The sequence below is a fragment of the Coregonus clupeaformis genome, chromosome 33, assembly GCF_020615455.1.
Source record: "Coregonus clupeaformis isolate EN_2021a chromosome 33, ASM2061545v1, whole genome shotgun sequence".
Taxonomy (NCBI): Eukaryota; Metazoa; Chordata; class Actinopteri; order Salmoniformes; family Salmonidae; genus Coregonus; species Coregonus clupeaformis.
In genome coordinates, this window is record NC_059224.1 from 24,054,250 (window position 1) to 24,074,355 (window position 20,106).

Genomic DNA, 20,106 nt, shown 5'->3' on the forward strand with positions numbered 1-20,106 from the left:
CCTTAACGGAACAAGATCCCACAAAGTAACATGCCCGCAGGCTGCCTAAGTATGGTTCCCAATCAGAGACAACAAGCTACAGCTGCCTCTGATTGGGAACCACCCTGGCCAACATAGATCTAAACGATCTAGAACACAAACATAGAAAACTAAACAATAGAAAATCCACACCCTGGCTCAACATTTACTAGTCCCCAGAGCCAGGGCGTGACAAGAACGTTGTTTCTTAACATTCTATGAACTATTTGAGAACATTCCCAATGTCAAACCAGTTGGCGAACGTTCCAAGAACATTACCAACATTTTAATTAAATGTAACCATGTTTGAACTTTTAGGAAACATTCTGTTAAAGTAATGAAATACCAAGAAAATAATGTTTTTTTGTCAAGTTGCTGAGAATGTTCCAAAGCCAAGCAACTATCCTACACCATTCCCAGAAAGTTGTGGGAAGGTTGTATGCAAAATAATCATAGGACAACCACACTCTCACAACCAAGCTCTAAGAAACATATGGTTCTCAGAATGTTATGTGCTAGCTGGGATGTCTATGTGAGAGTCCATGCTTCATTGCTCTCATATGACCCTCTTTTCTGGACCTTCTCCTAAGGCAACATCTCACAGGCCAATCTCTCATTAAAACCCTGAGAAGAAAGAATATAAAAATGTTTTTCCTTTTCCTCAGGGGTGAGTTGAAGTTAAGAGTGACATGACACATCACCATAAAACTGAAATATTCTTAAAAAAAATAACCCAATAAAATAGACACATAAAATTAATGGTTGAGTATGTTGTACTTGTGCCCATGACAATAGCCCAGAGCGTTCCAGTAGGCACATAATATTATGGTATAATTGTACCCTCCAACCTGGCCTGTTAAATATCTGGCAGACTGGCACACTATGACTTGAGCAATATCATTTGGAATGTTATTGAACACCTTCCCCATTCCCCTCCCACACAAACTGTTCACATCTATAATATATGTCAGTTCATCTCAGACATTTATTTATTTTATTTAACCTTTATTTTAGCAGGGAGTCACATTGAGACCAAGGCCTCTTTCCCAAGGGAGCGCTGCTTGAACACAATTTATAAAATGTACAACATTCAAACATATAACGTAATAAGAACATACAATACTACAAGCAATTTAAGAATCAGACACATTTCTCAACAATGAGGTCCTCCATTAACTTGAACTGCACTAGACGCACCAGATCATCAAGGTGCAGAGAGCTCTGCAGATCATTTCACACAAAAAATCTGAATGCACAGTTACCTAATTCCGTAGAGATCAACGGGACCTCTAGAGTATGTCTGTAATTTAACAATGAAATAAGTAAGGTATGGCGGACGTTTGCACAAGAGTGCTTAATAAAAGAGAGCAGGTGCATTGATCTACGAGACTTAAGAGAGGGCCAGCCTACATTCTGATACAGAATGCAGTGATGTGTACTGAACCAATCGCCCGTAATAAAGCGTAGTGCGCTGTGATAAACTGTGTCCAATGGCTTCAATACAGTTTAACGAAAGGCATGCCCTATTTCTATAAAAATAGCCCATTTTAATTATTGTATGTATAGTGTCAGAAAGTGTGAATGGTCCACCCTATTTAGAGAGGTGAGTAATGTTAACAACATGTTTATGTACAGTATGATTGTGTTGAGCTGTGGAAAGTTAATCAAGACCAGATATATTAAAGATCATATCCGTGTGTTGTTAGCATTTGCCAGGTGGTCATCTGTAGCTCAGTTGGTAGAGCATGGTGCTTGCAACGCCAGGGTTGTGGGTTCGTTTCCCACGGGGGGCCAGTATGAAAAATGTATGCACTCACTAACTGTAAGTCGCTCTGGATAAGAGCGTCTGCTAAACGACTAAAATGTCATCAACAGCTCAAGGCTACATCAGAAATCGGACCACTAAAACACTGAGCACTTTGATTAGATTATCGCTCCAAGGAAACTTTCCACTTACAGTAGCTCCGCATAACAATAAAGAAAGGATTAAAAGTGGACAGGAAACTGTAAAGCTCTCTGTTACAAGGCAGAGGGAGATGTATAGAGCCAAGACAAACCCACCCACCCTGCTCCTCCTCCTCACCTGGCCTCGGCAAGGTCTCTCTCCTCCTAAAGCTACTCCTCTTTATGTTCCTCTGCCATCTGGGCTGAGAGAGTCCTGGTGAAGGAGGGTAGAGAATCAAAGACAGAGAGAGGTGGACAGAGTGAGATGGAGAATACTCTACAAGTTTGCATTCCCTGCGGTGCAGGACAATTCTCTGTGACAACAGAGTGATCAAATTAAGAGAGCACACCTGTAGAAGTGAGAGAGAGTGAGAAGAGGAGAATGACCAGGTCCTGTTGATGACTAATCTCATAGACACAGGCAATATAGTGCTGTTATCACAAGCCTACTAGGGACCAGACCTATCCACCAAAACTAATAACAAATCATTAGGTCACATTATAAGCCTGGATCCCTCCACATATCCTGTCCAACTCAAATAACCACACCATACAAGGATCTAAAAATCATACAAACCGTCTTGATGAATTCAAGACAAACGTTCTACATTTTCACGGTAGCCTAACTGGTGATTCTGAGCCTGAACCATCCCTGGTAAGAAGACAGCCACTGTATTTACCCTTGTTTAGGGGGGAACATACAGTATGTGTTCTTTTCATAAACCCTTGCTACTTGGTTGGCTGAACCCACCTGCATGTTCATTCTTGCTTTGTCATGTTTAAAACCACAGTAGTACATTCTCATCACTGTGTGCATAATCAACTGACCCTTACCATCATCATAACCATAATTATGATGGCTAAAACCATGATTGCCTCATCATGCATGTCAATAAACACTGCCTCTTTGGACATACAGTAACTGGTGAAATCAAAACTTGTTATGCTGCACTAGTATTAGAAAAAAACTATGGCATTTTATCAGTGATGAATATAAAATACATTATAGGCTTCAACACAACAAATCATTCACATAACAAATAAATGGTTCTTCAACTACCGAGTACCTTGCCAATGTTGGTTTAGTGTTAAATGTCTGACACAGCTGGGTTAGTGTGTATTATTACAGTATATGATTAGAAAATAAAATAAACTGTGAGTGATTTGTAAATTGTTGAGTGGATCAGTTTGAGTGAGTAAAACTGTGCGGTTGCTAGAATACACATGCTTATTGATGGTATCTAGGATCCTAGTGCTGTTTACTGTCCAGGGAAAATACAACCCACTCCAAACTCAACTCTATTTATTTACAAGAATAAAGGAGTAGGGAGAGAAATCTATTGTACACTGTATATTTATTCACAGGCTTACACTTATTCACTCACAAAAACCAGCCAAAAACATGTTTAAAGTCTATACAGTCTGTACAGTATAGTCTACGTAAGCAGAAATGCTCACACGCGCACAAACACACACACAGACACACAAAAACACACACACACACACACACACACTGAGATAGACAGAGTGTATGGCTGGGAATTGCCAGGGACCACACAATATCAACAATTTGGTGCCAATACGATATGTATTGCGATTCTCGCGGTTCTATATGTATTGCGATTTGATACTGTGATTTTATTGCCATTCGATGTTCCAAACATATTGCTCACCATATGTCTGCTGCTGAGGGACAAGAAAGAGCCATGAGAAAACAAGTTTTGATCAGTCATAGAAATAAAAGTACTGAAAACAAATTGGCTCCATATTTTTTTTTAAATATGGAGAACATGCTGTGCAGGTACAGCCAACCAGCACAAAAATAATATTGCGTTACAGTCAAAGCGATACAATATATCGTAAAAAAGTATAGCCCGATATCTAACTGTATTGATTTCCCCCCCTATCACCAATAAAGTACAAGGGTTAGACAGGCCTAACTTCAGTCTGTATTGGGTCAAAATAACCTTTGCTGAAGGACAAAATAAAAAGTTATAAATGCAGAAAATTGCATCCAAGCCTATTGACTTGAATACAGACTGAGAATAGAGGGGAAGTCATCCTTGTATGAAAATTGGCTGCTTTTATTGACTGAAATTGAGCCAGAGAAAACCCAGGCATAGCCTAAAGGGCCAGCTGGGGGAAACACTGACTCATGCCCCCCCCAACACACACAGTATTCTTCATTGTGACCGTTGTTGTATCCGTTTTATTAATTATTAATAGTGGCGTTTGTGTCTAGACAGAGGGAGCATAGGGTTATGAGCTGACTCTCTCTCTGACCCAGTCTGCTGTCCAGAGGAGGGGATAAGGTGAAGGACGGAGAGAAATGGGAGAGAGAGAGAGACAGCAAAAGACAAAGAGAGGGAGAGACAGAGAGGGGAACATAGAGACATAACTTCATGCCAATTTCAGTAGTGCATTAATCATTTGAGGAGAACTAGAGACAGAAAAACACAGACACAAAGCCCTGTGCTTTCTAACACTAGTTTTCTTTGGAGCGATGTGCAGAAGCCACAGTGATCCTCTGAGCTGTGAGGAGTGATACACTATGCGTGAAGACTGATGAGTGCTAATGACCAACATATGAGAGGAGAGAGGGACTACTCTGAACATCTAGAACAACTATGATTCCTTAGAGATATGCTGGAAAACAGCAGACATTCTATAGAAAATGAATGATATCCTCCACAAGTCCACACAGAATAATAATTTTAAGCAGAACATATTTTATGACTGTTTAATACAAAGTTCATCACCTACTACCTCACAGCTAAACAGATGAATGACTTTTAAGTGGTGTTGAAGAGAGTTCAAAAGAAGGCTTCCAAAGACCATGGTGGATTTATGAGACAATAAATTAGTGGAACAATAATAATTTCCACTGTTTTACAGTAGATATCGACAGGAGAAAGGTCTGTGTGAAGTCCCAATCCATCAGGGGTGCATTGAGAATGCATAATGCTCAAACTAACACACTCACACATGCACACATTCTAATTTAATAAATAGGGCCATTCCTCCAACTGGAAAGACTAACAACTGTGTAGTGCCCTAGCAAGCTTTGATCATTTGAATCAGCTGTGTAGTGTTAAGGCAAAAACCAAAACGTGCACCCCTTGGGGTCCCGAGGACCGAGTTTGGGAAATGCTGGTCTAGCCTCTATCTCCATCTCCATCTCATCTCCACATCCCCGTACAATCTCATTGACCCTTTGAACATGTAAACTGCTCTCGCTTCTGGACATACAGTACCAGTCCAAAGTTTGGACACACCTACTCATTCAAGGGTTTTTCTTTATTCTTTACTAATTTCTACATTGTAGAATAATAGTGAAGACATCAAGACTATGTAATAACACATATGGAATCATGTAGTAACCAATCAAATAGCCACCCTTTGCCTTGATCACAGCTTTGCACACTCTTGGCATTCTCTCAACCAGCTTTATGAGGTAGTCACCTGGAATGCATTTCAATTAACAGGTGTTCCTTCTTAAAAGTTAAGTTGTGGAATTTATTTCCTTCTTAATGCATTTGAGCCAATCAGTTGTGTTGTGACAAGGAAGGGGGGTATACAGAAGATAGCCCTATTTGGTAAAAGACCAAGTCCATATTATGGCAAGAACAGCTCAAATAAGCAAAGAGAAGCGACAATCCATCATTACTTTAAGACATGAAGGTCAATCAATATGGAACATTTCAAGAACTTTGAACGTTTCTTCAAGTGCAATCGCAAAAACTATCAAGCGCTATGATGAAACTGGCTCTCATGAGGACCGCCACAGGAATGGAAGACCCAGAGTTACCTCTGCTGCAGAGGATAAGTTCATTAGAGTTACCAGCCTCAGAAATTGCTGCCAAAATAAATGCTTCACAGAGTTCAAGTAACAGACACATCTCAACATCAACTGTTCAGAGGGGACTGTGTAAATCAGGCCTTCATGGTCGAATTGCTGCAAAGAAACCACTACTAAAGGACACCGGTAATAAGAAGAGACCTGCTTGGGCCAAGAAACAAAACAATGGACATTAGACTGGTGGAAATTTGTCCTTTGGTCTGGAGTCAAAATTTGAGATTTTTGGCTCCAACCGCCGTGGCTTTGTGAGACGTGGTGTAAGTGAACAGATGATCTCCGCATGTGTAGTTCCCACCGTAAAGCATGGAGGAGGAGGTTTTATGGTGTGGGGGTGCTTTGCTGGTGACACTGTCTGTGATGTATTTAGAATTCAAGGCACACTGAACCAGCATGGCTACCACAGCATTCTGCAGTGATACGCCATCCCATCTGGTTTGGGCTTAGTGGGACTATCATTTTTTTTCAACAGGACAATGACCCAACACACCTTCCTTATATAGTCAGAGAAGGCTTTTTATTTTATTTATCATAGGACTATAATATAAAAAACACAGTAAATAATGAACGTGGAATTGTGTGATAAGTGTGTGTTTTGAATTTACTGCATTTTCCCTGTTTTGCTTGAGAGGCAGAAAGCCAATCGCAATCAGCAAGGGTGATTCAGGCCTCCTGTAGCTCAGTTGGTAGAGCATGGCGCTTGCAACAGCAGGGTTGTGGGTTCGATTCCCAAGGGGGGCCAGTATGATAAATGTATGCACTCACTAACTGTAAGTCGCTCTGGATAAGAGAGTCTGCTAAATGTAAAGGTAAATTCAAAATTCCTAAACCTCCAACATGAAAACATTACACCACAAATCAAACAAAACCAACTCAGAACATTGCCTCTCTCAATGTGTTCGTTAACAAGATAACAAGATGGCGCCGACAAACATGGTTGCCCTGTTTCTAGCTCCTAGCCAACTTTGCAGTATTTCACTTTTTTTGTTTGTTATTTCTTACATTATTTGTTCCTAGTATTATTTCCTACAATCAAAAATAACTTTTGGACTTTAGATTGGCAGTCACTCACCAGAAATTCGACCAGAAATTCGATTCCATGACCTGGATCCTTTGTTTAGACTTCCCGAGGCAGCCCCATTCATCCCGGCTACACCAAAACGTTGACGCTGGAGGAGAGGGAGGAGAGGTGGGGTTCTAGCCAGGCTTAGGCGGCGAGCAAACCATCCACTGCTTCAGAGTATATTACTCGCTAACGTATAGTCCTTGGACAACAGTCCCTGGACAAGCAGACGATCTCAGGGCGAGGATTTCCTTTCAGAGAGACATAAGGGACGTTAACATACTCTGTTTTACAGAATCATGACTCTCTCCGGATATATACAGCCAGCGGGGTTATCCATACAGTGCACAGACAGGAAGAAAGAACTCTCCGGGAAAAACAAAGGTGGAGGGGAATGTCTCATGGTTAACAACTTATAGTGTGATTTTGGTAATATGCAGGAACTCAAGTTTGTTCTCCCGATCTGAAATAGCTCACCATCAAATGCCAACCGCATTACCTGCGGTTATTGTCACTGCCGTGTATATTCCCCCCCAAGCCGATATCGCGAAGGCTGTCAAGGAACTACACTAGACTGTGCAAACTGGAAACCACATATCCTAAGGCTGCATTTAATGTAGCTGTGGACTTTAATAAAGGAAATCTGAGGGAAACGCTCCCGAAATTCTACCAACACATCTCCTATGCTACACAGAGAGAGAACACGCTTGACCATTTTTACTCTCCCTTCCGGGATGGCTACAAGGCCTTCTCCCGTCCCCGCTTTGGCAAATCAGATCACGCCTCCATCCTGCCCCTCCCCGCCTACAGGCAGAAACTTAAACTATAGGCACCCGTGGTAAGGACTGTTCAATGTTGGTCTGACCAAATGGAAACTATGCTTCAGGATTGTTCTGATTACGCAGACTGCGAAATGTTCCGGGTCGCCTCTGGGGATAGTATCGACGTACAGTGCATTCGGAAAGTATTCAGACCCCTTGACTTTTTCCACATTTTGTTACGTTACGGTCTTATTCTAAAATGGATTCAATTGTTTTTCCCCCTCATCAATCTACACACAATACCCCATAATGACAGGGCAAAAACTGGTTTTTAGAAATTTTGGCAAAAGTATTCAGACCCTTTACTCAGTACTTTATTGAAGCACCTTTGGCAGCGATTACAGCCTTGAGTCTTCTTGGGTATGACGCTACAAGCTTGGCACCCCTGTATTTGGAGAGTTTCTCTCATTCTTCTCTGCAGATCATCTCAAGCTCTGTCAGGTTGGATGGGGAGCGTCGCTGCAAAGCTATTTTCAGGTCTCTCCAGAGATGTTAGATCGGGTTCAAGTCCAGGCTCTGGCTGGGCCACTCAAGGACATTCAGAGACTTGTCCCGAAGCCACTCCTGCGTTGTCTTGGCTGTGTGCTTAGGGTCGTTGTCCTGTTGGAAGGTGAACCTTCGCCCCAGTCTGAGGTCCTGAGCTCTCTGGAGCAGATTTTTATCAAGGATCTCTCTGTACTTTGCTCTGTTCATCTTTCCCTCGATCCTGACTAGTCTCCCAGTCCCTGCCGCTGAAAAACATCCACACTGCATGATGCTGCCACCACCATGCTTCACCGTAGGGATGGTGCCAGGTTTCCTCCAAGAGTTCAATCTTGGTTTCATCAGACCAGAGAATCTTGTTTCTCATGGTCTGAGAGTCCTTTAGGTGCCTTTTGGCAAACTCCAAGTGGGCTGTCATGTGCCTTTTACTGAGGAGTGGCTTCCGTCTGGCAACTCTACCATAAAGGCCTGTTTGGTGGAGTGCTGCAGAGATGGTTGTTCTTCTGGAAGATTCTCCCATCTCCACAGAAGAACTCTGGAACTCTGTCAGAGTGACTATCAGGTTCTTGGTCACCTCCCTGACCAAGGCTCTTCTCCCCCGATTGCTCAGTTTGGCCGGGCGGCCAGCTCTAGGAAGAGTCTTGGTGGTTCCAAACTTCTTCCATTTAAGAATGGTGGAGGCCACTGTGTTCTTGGGGACCTTCAATGCTGCAGAAATGTTTTGGTACCCTTCCCCAGATCTGTGCCTCGACACAATCTTGTCTCGGAGCTCTACAGACAATTCCTTCGACCTCATGGCTTGGTTTTTGCTCTGACGTGCACTGTCAACTGTGGGACCTTATATAGACAGGTGTGTGCCTTTCCAAATCATGTCCAATCAATTGAATTGACCACAGGTGGACTCCAATCAAGTTGTAGAAACAGCTCAAGGATGATCAATGAAAACAGGATGCACCTGAGCTCAATTTCGAGTATCATAGCAAAGGGTCTGAATACTTATGTAAATAAGGTATTTGTTTTTAGTTTTTAATACATTTCCAAAATTTTCTAAAAAACTATTTTTGCTTTGTCATTTTGGGGTATTGTGTGTAGATTGATGAAAAAAAATCATATTTAATCAATTTTAGAATAAGGCTGTAACATTTCAAAATGTGGAAAAAGTCAAGGGGTCTGAATACTTTCTGAATGCCATGCATACACTGAAAGCGCGAACCATCACATTTAACCACAGCCGTATGGCAAAGTGGAGTCACAATTCAACAGCTCAGACACGAGACGCATGTTGCAGGGACTCCAGACAATCACAGATTATATAGGGAAAGCCAGCCACGTCGCAGACCCCGACGCCTCACTCCTGGACAAGCTAAACACATTCTTTGCCCGCTTCGAGGAAAACAACACTAACGTGGGCCCCCACGCTCACGAGGACTGTGTGCTCCCGATCTCCATGGCCAACGTCAGTAAGACGTTCAATCATGTTAACCCTCGAAAGGCTGCCAGCCCAGACGGCATCCCAAGCCGCGTCCTTAGAGCATGTGCAGACCAGCTGGCTGGAGTGTTTACAGACATATTCAATCTCTCCCTATCCCAGTCTGTTCCTGTACCCAAGAAAGTGAAGGTAACTTAACTAAATGACTATCGCCTCGTAGCACTTACTTCTGTCATCATGAAGTGCTTTGAGAGGCTAGTTAAGGGTCATATCACCTCTACCTTACCTGACACCCTAGACCCACTTGAATTTGCATACCGCCCCAACAGATCCACAGACTACGCAATTGCCATTGCACTGCACACTGCCCTGTCACACCTGGGCAAGAGGAATACCTATGTGAGAATCCTGTTAATCAACTACAGCTCAGCCTTCAACACCAAAGTACCCTCCAAGCTCGTCACTAAGCTCAGGGCCCTGGGTCTGAACCCCTCCATGTGCAACTGGGTCCTAGACTTCCTGACGAGCCAACCCCAGGTGGTGAAGGTAGGCAACAACACCTCTGCCACGCTGATCCTCAACACGGAGGCCCTACAGGGGTGCATGCTCAGCCCCCTCCTGTACTCCCTGTTCACCCATGACTGCGCGGCTACGCATGTCTCCAACTCAATCATCAAGTTTGCTGATGACACAACAGTGGTAGGCCTGATTACCAACAACAACAAGACAGCCTACAGGGAAGAGGTGAGAGCCCTGTCGGAATGGTGGCAGGAAAATAACCTCAACATTAACAAAACGAAGGAGCTGATCGTTGACTACAGGAGACAGCAGAGAGAACACACCCCCATCCACATCGACGGGCCGCAGTTGAGAGGCTCAAAATATTCAAGTTCCTCAGTATGCACATCACTGAGGACCTGAAATGGTCCCTCCAGACCGACACCGTGGTGAAGAAGACACAACAGTGCAACTTCAATCTTAGGAGGCTGAAGAAATTTGCCTTGGCCCCAAAGACCCTCATGAACTTCTACAGATGCACCATCGAGAACATTCTGTCGGGCTGCATCACCACCTGGTACGGTAACTGACCTTTCCTGCAGTCAAATTACCTAGTGGCCTCATGGGTGGAATGTTATTAATATTTTTCATAATTTGATCATTAATAAACATTCTTTTAAAAACCTGACGAAAATCCTGTGTTTTTATGTCAAACGGTTTTGTTATATTTCAGTCTTCTGTGATGTATATAAAGTGTCATATTGGGATGCAAACTCAAAATGTAATACATTTCAACTCTATATCTGACATGGTACAGGTGTCTTATTTTTTTCAAGCACATAACCATGTGTGTGAGGTGTATACTTTTGTTTCAGAGTAGATTTGTTTAAGACTACCAAGAAACACTCTGTGTGACCCTGATTTAGCCCACTGCAGTAAAAGTTTAAGAGCCTTGAGGCTGCATGTAGAGAAGTTATCACTGGTGTACATTAGCTACCACAGCTGCCTCACCTCAAACCTACAGCCAGCTGTTAGCAGTAGCCACCCAGATAAATGATTATCTCCTGGCCTAGTGGGAGAACAAGAGAGTATGAAATGCTGATTATACTTGAAGTGCAGAGTATAAATATATGTTTGTGAGTGAGTGAGTAAGTGTAGGCCTGTGAACAGATTTATCTCCCTACTTCTTTATTCTTGTAAATAAAATAGCGTGAAAATGTCGGCAGTCAGACCAGCGGGTGGTCCCTAAAACAAACTGTGCCGAAGGAATGGCAGATTAACAACAGATCGACATTTGGTGCGGTGTGTACGCTCCCTAAAGGCGGTACAAAACCACTCATGTTTAGTCCACCATTTGGGCTTCGCTCAGGGACACCAGAGGGAATGTAGGAAGGTATAGTCTAGCGGTTAAGAGCGGTAAGCCAGTAACTGAAAGGTCGCTAGTTCGAATCCCCAAACCTGCAAGGTGGAAAAACTGCTGTTCTACTGTTGATTAATGCAGTTAACCCCCAAACACAACTACTCCTTGGGCACCGATGACCCTGATTCAGAGGGGTGGGGTTAAATGCAAAAGACAAATTTAGGTTGAATGTGTTCAGTTGTGTAACTAACTACATATCCCCTTTCTTTTTTAATGCCACCATATCCTTCTCTTTCAACAATCATTTTCTGTCTTTCTCTCTCCAGTGCTCTTTCTACGTTCCGATCTATCCCATTTCTTCCCCTACTATATCCCTCTTGACACCTCTACCCCCACCCTCCCCCCTCTCCTTTCTCAAACATGCATATTACTCCCTTTCATGGACTTTATTAGGACGTCTGTTCCCTTTTCCTTTAAACCGCTACACAAAACTTTCACTCAGAAATCCCCCTTTTCTCATTCACTGAAGAACTGTCCAGAACTTTTCTGTATTTTATTCTCCTCACACCATTTGTTATCTTCACTGTCAAAGTGGAGGCACTTTTCGTAATTGTCCCAATTAGAATGTTTTATTTCCCTCAAACAAACTAACCAATAACATTTACTCACATCCACGGGCCAGGATGCAATCAACATCAACATCTGTAAAGCAGGAATGACTTTCGCTGAGTTTAGATGGCACGAGGTAGACGGTAGACGGCAAACTGTATGTCATTGTCTTCAATTAGAGAATGACAGTAAATGCTGTTGAGGTTGGCTGTGAATGCCGTCACGGTAGATGGAACTTGCCACCAGGGCTAAAATATTTACATTTTTTGCCGTCTGCCATAGCGTTGTTTTCTATCGGATGTTGATTTGCACTTTGTTTACTGAAATCCCAATAGCAACACATACCGTCGTGCTGGCTTGCTTTTACAGTCACTATCTTTCTTACTTTCTTGTCCCACTATGCCGATTGGTATGACGGTTTTTGTGTCACATTGACTCCTTTACCGCATCTATTGCATGTGGAGCCCACACGCTTGCTGCTCCACAAAGGGTTAAACCTCTAGAATGGGGTGTGAAGTTCAGTCAAGGAGAACGTTATAATAGTATTTAACATAAATGTTTGCACATTGTTGTTTGAAACCCACACTGGAGTGATTATCATCTCTCTCTAATCTCACAGATAATCTGGCACATCTCACTAGGGAGGGAGAGAAGAAGAGAAAGAAGTTCCATATTGCATAAAGAGAAGGGACATCGAACGAAAACACACACACAATGTGTTCTCTCTCTACTCCTCTGCTTTACCTCACTTTTGCACTCACCATTCAGCTGTTGGTATATCAATATGAAAAGTTGTTGTTATTATGGCCATCTTAAACAAACCATGATGATGAATGACAGCGACCATCTTTGGCTCTTTCATTGACCTCTGTTCGACGAGGCTGCTGAGGGGAGGATGGCTCATAATAATGGCTGGAACAGAACCTATAGAATCGCATCAAACACATGGAAGCCATGTGTTTGATGTATTTGATACTAATACACTCATTCCACTCCAGCCATTACCACGAGCACGTCCTCCCCAATTAATGTGTCAGCAACCTCCTGTTCTCATCAACCAATGGCAGAGTTCTACCAGGCTGCCCATAGCTGACCTATGACCTCTAATAGCTCCACCCACGAAGAGGATGTGTGCGTGTGCATGTGTGTTTACACGGAAGGGAAAAAGCAAACAGTTCTTATATCCTTAAAAGCCTTATAATGAAATGCATTGTTGCACTGGCTCTATGGGACCCATACAGAAACAAACACAGCATAGGAACAGAGAGTCACACATCCACAGGAAGTTACATGTTAAGGCAGACGTATATATGATAACATGAACCAGCCAAAGCTCTCTGTGAATGACTGAAATGTTTAGATCTTTGACTGTGAGTACTGGTCATTGCTATACTGTGTATTAAAGAGGAAAGGATGAGGAAGGGAGTGGGGAGGAAAGAGGGAGAGGGGGAGGGGGAGAGAGGGAGGAAGAGAAAGAGAGAGTTCATTTGGTGAATGAGTTGAGTGCCTGTGCAGCCAGGAGGCCAAACAGTTGTCAAAATAAACCTGCTGGAGTTGAAACGCAGGTTGTTCCTTAAAGGTGCACTATGCAGAAATCGCTCCGGCATTTCCTGATTGCTAAAATTCTAATAGTTCACCTAATTTCAGTTTGTGACAAAACAAGCAAATATAGTGTAAAGAATCATTGTACCATCTAAACCACTGTGAAATATATTTTCCATAACCAAAAATATAGTATTTTCAGCTATTTAAGGCTGATGTACAAAAACGAAAGTAAAAGACAAAAACTACACTTAAGAACGGGATGCATAGAAATAGCACACAGAACAGATCTACCATTTCTTAGACTTGATTTCAATGAGAATGACAGATCTATAACTCACATTTCTATGTCAATTTGGTGGGGTCGCCCAAAAACGTACATATTGCAGCTTTAAGATTTTTGAAGGGCTGAATCAATGTGTGTGTGTGTGTGTGTCAATTATTTGAATTCCATTTTGTTCTGTTTTTTTCTGTAAACTCAATGCGCACATTGCACAGTTTCTCTAGAGATAAAATCAAGCCTAACTGTCCAATGTAGTTGGGAGTTGTAGTTTCCAACAGGCCAATATTCTACAACTTGGTAACTAACTACAATGACCATAATCCATTGCGCACCTACTTGTCCAGTGTGTGTTTCTTTTATGCCTGCTACATACAGTGGAGTATTTGATACACTTCCAATTTTGCAGGTTTTCCTACTTACAAAGCATGTAGAGGTCTGTCATTTTTTATCATAGGTACACTTCAACTGTGAGAGACTGAATCTAAAACAAAAATCCAGAAAATCACATTGTATGATTTTTAAGTAATTAATTTGCATTTTATTGCATGACATAAGTATTTGATACATCAGAAAAGCAGAACTTAATATTTGGTACAGAAACCTTTGTTTGCAATTACAGAGATCATACGTTTCCTGTAGGTCTTGACCAGGTTTGCACACACTGCAGCAGGGATTTTGGCCCACTCCTCCATACAGACCTTCTCCAGATCCTTCAGGTTTCGGGGCTGTCGCTGGGCAATACGGACTTTCAGCTCCCTCCAAAGATTTTCTATTGGGTTCAGGTCTGGAGACTGGCTAGGCCACTCCAGGACCTTGAGATGCTTCTTACGGAGCCACTCCTTAGTTGCCCTGGCTGTGTGTTTCGGGTCGTTGTCATGCTGGAAGACCCAGCCACGACCCATCTTCAATGCTCTTATTGAGGGAAGGAGGTTGTTGGCCAAGATCTCGCGATACATGGCCCCATCCATCCTCCCTCAATACGGTGCAGTCGTCCTGTCTCCTTTGCAGAAAAGCATCCCCAAAGAATGATGTTTCCACCTCCATGCTTCACGGTTGGGATGGTGTTCTTGGGGTTGTACTCATCCTTCTTCTTCCTCCAAACACGGCAGTGGAGTTTAGACCAAAAAGCTATATTTTTGTCTCATCAGACCACATGACCTTCTCCCATTCCTCCTCTCGATCATCCAGATGGTCATTGGCAAACTTCAGACGGGCCTGGACATGCGCTGGCTTGAGCAGGGGGACCTTGCGTGCGCTGCAGGATTTTAATCCATGACGGCGTAGTGTGTTACTAATGATTTTCTTTGAGACTGTGGTCCCAGCTCTCTTCAGGTCATTGACCAGGTCCTGTCGTGTAGTTCTGGGCTGATCCCTCACCTTCCTCATGATCATTGATGCCCCACGAGGTGAGATCTTGCAGGGAGCCCCAGACCGAGGGAGATTGACCGTCATCTTGAACTTTTTGAACATTTTCTAATAATTGCGCCAACAGTTGTTGCCTTCTCACCAAGCTGCTTGCCTATTGTCCTGTAGCCCATCCCAGCCTTGTGCAGGTCTACAATTTTATCCCTGATGTCCTTACACAGCTCTCTGGTCTTGGCCATTGTGGAGAGGTTGGAGTCTGTTTGATTGAGTGTGTGGACAGGTGTCTTTTATACAGGTAACGAGTTCAAACAGGTGCAGTTAATACAGGTAATGAGTGGAGAACAGGAGGGCTTCTTAAAGAAAAACTAACAGGTCTGTGAGAGCCGGAATTCTTACTGGTTGGTAGGTGATCAAATACTTATGTCATGCAATAAAATGCTAATTAATTACTTTAAAATCATACAATGTCATTTTCTGGATTTTTGTTTTAGATTCCGTCTCTCACAGTTGAAGTGTACCTATGATAAAAATTACAGACCTCTACATGCTTTGTAAGTAGGAAAACCTGCAAAATCGGCAGTGTATCAAATACTTGTTCTCCCCACTGTAAATGAGACAGAAGAATGCGCGATTGAGGGATAGAGAGGAGTTGCTTCGTGAGGTATCTGTACCTGAAAATACATGATCTAAGTGATTGATACTTGGTATTCAGTTGGTATTCAGCAGTCATAAAAGTATGCCTTATTTACTTTGAAGAACTACTAAAATAGTGATTTTGTCAGACAGCATACGCAGCAGCTCTATAGTCACACCCGTCGCTATGGGCGGGCCATAGGGGGCCGGGCCCGCCCCAAAAAATGCTTGTGCCCCCCCCCCCCCATTTGAGGGAATTTATTATTAAATAATAATTGTGCCCTGCCCTCCCATGCATTTCATATGCCCCCCTTAAGACTGAGGTCTGGCGACGGGTCTGTCTATAGTGATGAGTTGATGACTTGGAATGAAATAATAAAGTCAAATGTAATATACACAACAACTGAAATATTTTATTAAAACAAAGTAATGTGAATAAATGATGGTTAATAAGTAGTAATGGGCAGTCACTACCATCTTGGGACTTTTATTAATTGTTTTATTCTGTGTTGTTACAGCATGCAACCCACATAATGTATAGTGCATTTAATGTTTAAAAAAAATATTTAAACCATACTCGAAAACCATGATTGTGTTTTAATTAATCAAACCGAAACCGAACCGACCTCAAAAAGTACTAATCGCTTGCTAGTGTGCACGTGCGTGTGTATGTGCGTGCGTGACTGTGTGCGTGTGGGTGTGTGTGTGTGTGTCCAACCCAGACCCAGACCATCTGCCTCTGACTGGGAAACAGCACAGGCAGTGTGTGAAGCCAAAAGCCATCAAAGGTTACCTGGCTGCCATAAATCTGAATGTACAGTTTTGCCCACAGACACTGAAAACACACAAAACATATCCCACACACAAACTCAACGGCTGCCAGGCTGCCATTCAATAAGTTATTTTGTAATAAAACAAAACAAAGCAACACCCCTAGATGTGTGCGGTGGGCAATGAAAATACGTTCATGGCCGCAAAACAATAAATAAAATACAATAACACGTTTTATATAATTTACCTGCTGTTGGACATAAATTCCACAGATCATTCAAATTCAGTCAGTCCTCCTCCTCCTTGATTTCCGCAACCCCAGGCAGTACCTCCCCCGGTGTTGTCTTGTAACATGAACGAGCTGCAATTTGTTATTCCCTTTTTTGTTCTTCATCGTGGACAAATCTCGGTGATCTCGCGAACGGCGTTCCATTGCGTTCGGTTTGTTTGATGCGCTGGCGATGATGGGACTCGGTCTTTCACTCACTGAATCGTACCCGACTGAATGAAATACCGATTTATATATTAAAAAAGGCATTTTGCTGACTTCTCCATTTCTTATCAAATGCTTGCAGGTATGATTGTTTTGTTTACTCTCCATTTCAATCAGTTCACGTGTTAGGCAGGAAAGTATAGACACAGGCCAGGCATTACTAATCAACGATCATCAACTTCAATTTCGACTACAGTTGCATTATTGACTTTGCATTGTGATTCTCTATTAGTGATTTGGCTACTATGACCATGATGAGAAAATGTTATCGTTTTATCACCATGCATCAGACTATAGCCAATAAGCCTATGTCCAGTATTTCCACTAAATCATAATCGTTTCCATATTAATAAAATAATATTTCTGGTCAGGTTCATGCCAATGTTGTTATTTTATCAAGCTGTTTCTTTTATGGTCGTGCTGCATTATAATAAAGATTTCGTTGAATGTAGGCAAGGCTATGGCAATATTTATAATTGAAAAACAAACATCAAATGGCATCAAATGGCCTTAGTTCCATTTTTCAGTCATGGTATCAACAGGTGAAAAGTAGGCTATTGTTGGAGGCCAACGTTAGTTGTAAGCCAGTTGCCCTATGCCACATAACTGTTCCAAACGTATAACGGACTTCTCTACCAGCGCCATCTGCCGGTGAGACTGCTATTGCAACGATAGGGCTTCAATAACACTAAAGCAGTTTGTGATGACTGTTGGGGATAGAGTACCCTCTGCTGGCCTGAGCCCTCATCTTATACACTAGTCACCTATGTCTTTCTTTCAGCTCACTCCTCCCTCCTCTCTCCTCTCTCCTCTGTCTCTCAGGCCCTGGTAGAGCAGTGTGATGGGCCCCATTCCCCTGTGTCTGCTGCTCTGTGCCCTGGCCCTGTGTGTTCCTGTCTGGGGGGGGGCCACGGTGACGATGGTGATAAAGAGTATGGCTGGTCCGTGCAGAGGGTCCCGTTGATTCTGGACAGGAACACAGTGCATCTGCGGACACCCACATTTGGGGGGAAGGATGAGGGGGCAGGTGGGGATGCTCCCACATTTGGGGCGAAGGATGAGGGGGCAGGTGGGGGGGAGGAGGGGATGTGTGGGATAGAGTGTCAGAGCACTCTCCCCCCTCCTGACCAGGCCGCGCTGGAGAGCATCCTGGGATACGAGACGGTGTACGAAAACGGCACGCGCACACACACCGACGTCACGCTGCAGGGCCTGAATGAGACAACCTCAAGCACACCATCACACACTCGCAGGAAACGTCAGGTGTACGGCGTGGACGGGCGCTTTGTCATCTCAGACAGCCACTTCACCACCAACTACCCGTTCTCCACGGCGGTCCGCCTATCCACGGGCTGCTCCGGGGTCCTAGTGTCTGACAAACACATCTTGACAGCAGCCCACTGTGTCCACGACGGGAAGGACTACCTGCAGGGGGTCCGCATGCTGAAAGTCGGGGTCCTACAGGTAACATTTAAACGAGGTAGGAGGGGGGGGAGGAGGAGAGGTGGGAGGAGAGGAGGAGATGTGGAAAGTGTGGGGAAAAGGGAAGGAGAGGAAGAAGGAGAAGAGGAGGAGGATGGGAATGGGATAGATGGAGAAGGACCGAGACAGGAGCAGAGACGGAGAGGAGGGAGGCGGAGAGGAAGGAAGGGAGAGGGGGAGATACAGAACGGGGTTGATGGGGAGACAGGAGCAGAGGGAGGTGAAGAAGGGAACTCGGAGAAGGAGAGAAGAGGGCGAGGGGGTAGGCAGAGAACGAGAGGTAGCAGAGGTAGCCGGGTACAACGCAGCACCAAAACCAAAAAGCAGCCCTCCTTCCGCTGGACACGTGTGAAACAAACCCACATCCCCAAGGGTTGGATACACACAGGGGACGATGACACTAACGCCGTCGCCCCTGACTACGACTACGCCCTCCTGGAGCTGAAATGGCCAATCAAACAGAAGCACATGGAGCTCGGGGTGGCGCCCGCTGCAAAGCCCCTCCCCTTGGGTCGCATCCACTTCTCAGGGTTCGACAACGAGCCAGAGGGAGGACAAACGGAGGGAGAGAGGGAAAAGGTGGTCTATCGCTTCTGTTCAGTGACGAAGGAGTCAGACGACCTGTTGTATCAGCACTGTGACGCCCAGCAGGGGGCGTCAGGTGCTGGCGTATACATCCGCCTCAGACAGGAAGTGGAGGGGTCCAATAAGAGGAAGTGGCAGCGGAAGGTGATTGGAGTGTTCTCAGGGCACCGCTGGGTGGAAGGGGACGGGGGTGAACGGAGGGATTATAATGTGGCGGTGAGGATCACTCCACCTAAATACGCTCAGATCTGCCACTGGATCCATGGGGATCCCAGCATGTGTAGGAAGGCCTGAGAAGCCAGGGAATTGCTGGATCTACCAGGGATCTGTCAGACTGATCAGAGGAAGAAACAAATGTTAATCTAGCACTTTTCACTGAGACCTCAAAGTGCTGAGATGGTGGTTAACAAACTATAAAATGGCCAGCATAGACAGTTCAGATGGAATAGGACTTTGGAATATGGTATGATTTTCATGCTCTGGTCAATCAAACAGATCCTTATCCAGAATGCCAAAAAATCGTTTCGAGGTCTCAATGGTGCGCTCCAAACACGAACAGGTTTTTCAGTCTTATATGCCTTTGTGTTTTGCTTCCAATAAATGCCAATTGTGCACATAATATGGGTGCTAAGATTAGTTCCATTGGTGCTTATTTTGACCATCTCTGCATGATTCATAGTTTCGCTATCTGGCTTATGTTCTTTTTAGGTGCAAATAAGGGTTGAATAAGTTCTCTGAATATTATTTAATGGATCTACATTTGAAATGTAAATGTGTATTTTGTTGAGTATGTCCTAAACATAAATTTTGCTTGGTAAAAATCATTTGTATTTCTTTATATTAAAACCTACCATTGAATACCAAAACATTT

General features: G+C 43.7%; 1 protein-coding gene across 1 annotated transcript; it reads left to right on the forward strand.

Moving 5' to 3' along the window:
• Positions 1-7,794: 7,794 nt before the first annotated feature.
• On the forward strand, positions 7,795-20,068 carry LOC121549268 (serine protease 23-like). The gene is made up of 3 exons (XM_045210046.1): positions 7,795-7,827; positions 9,474-9,641; positions 17,991-20,068. The coding sequence occupies exons 1-3, from the start codon at positions 7,795-7,797 to the stop codon at positions 19,527-19,529; spliced, it is 1,740 nt and encodes a 579-aa protein (XP_045065981.1). The 3' UTR covers positions 19,530-20,068.
• The last annotated feature ends 38 nt before the right edge of the window (positions 20,069-20,106 follow it).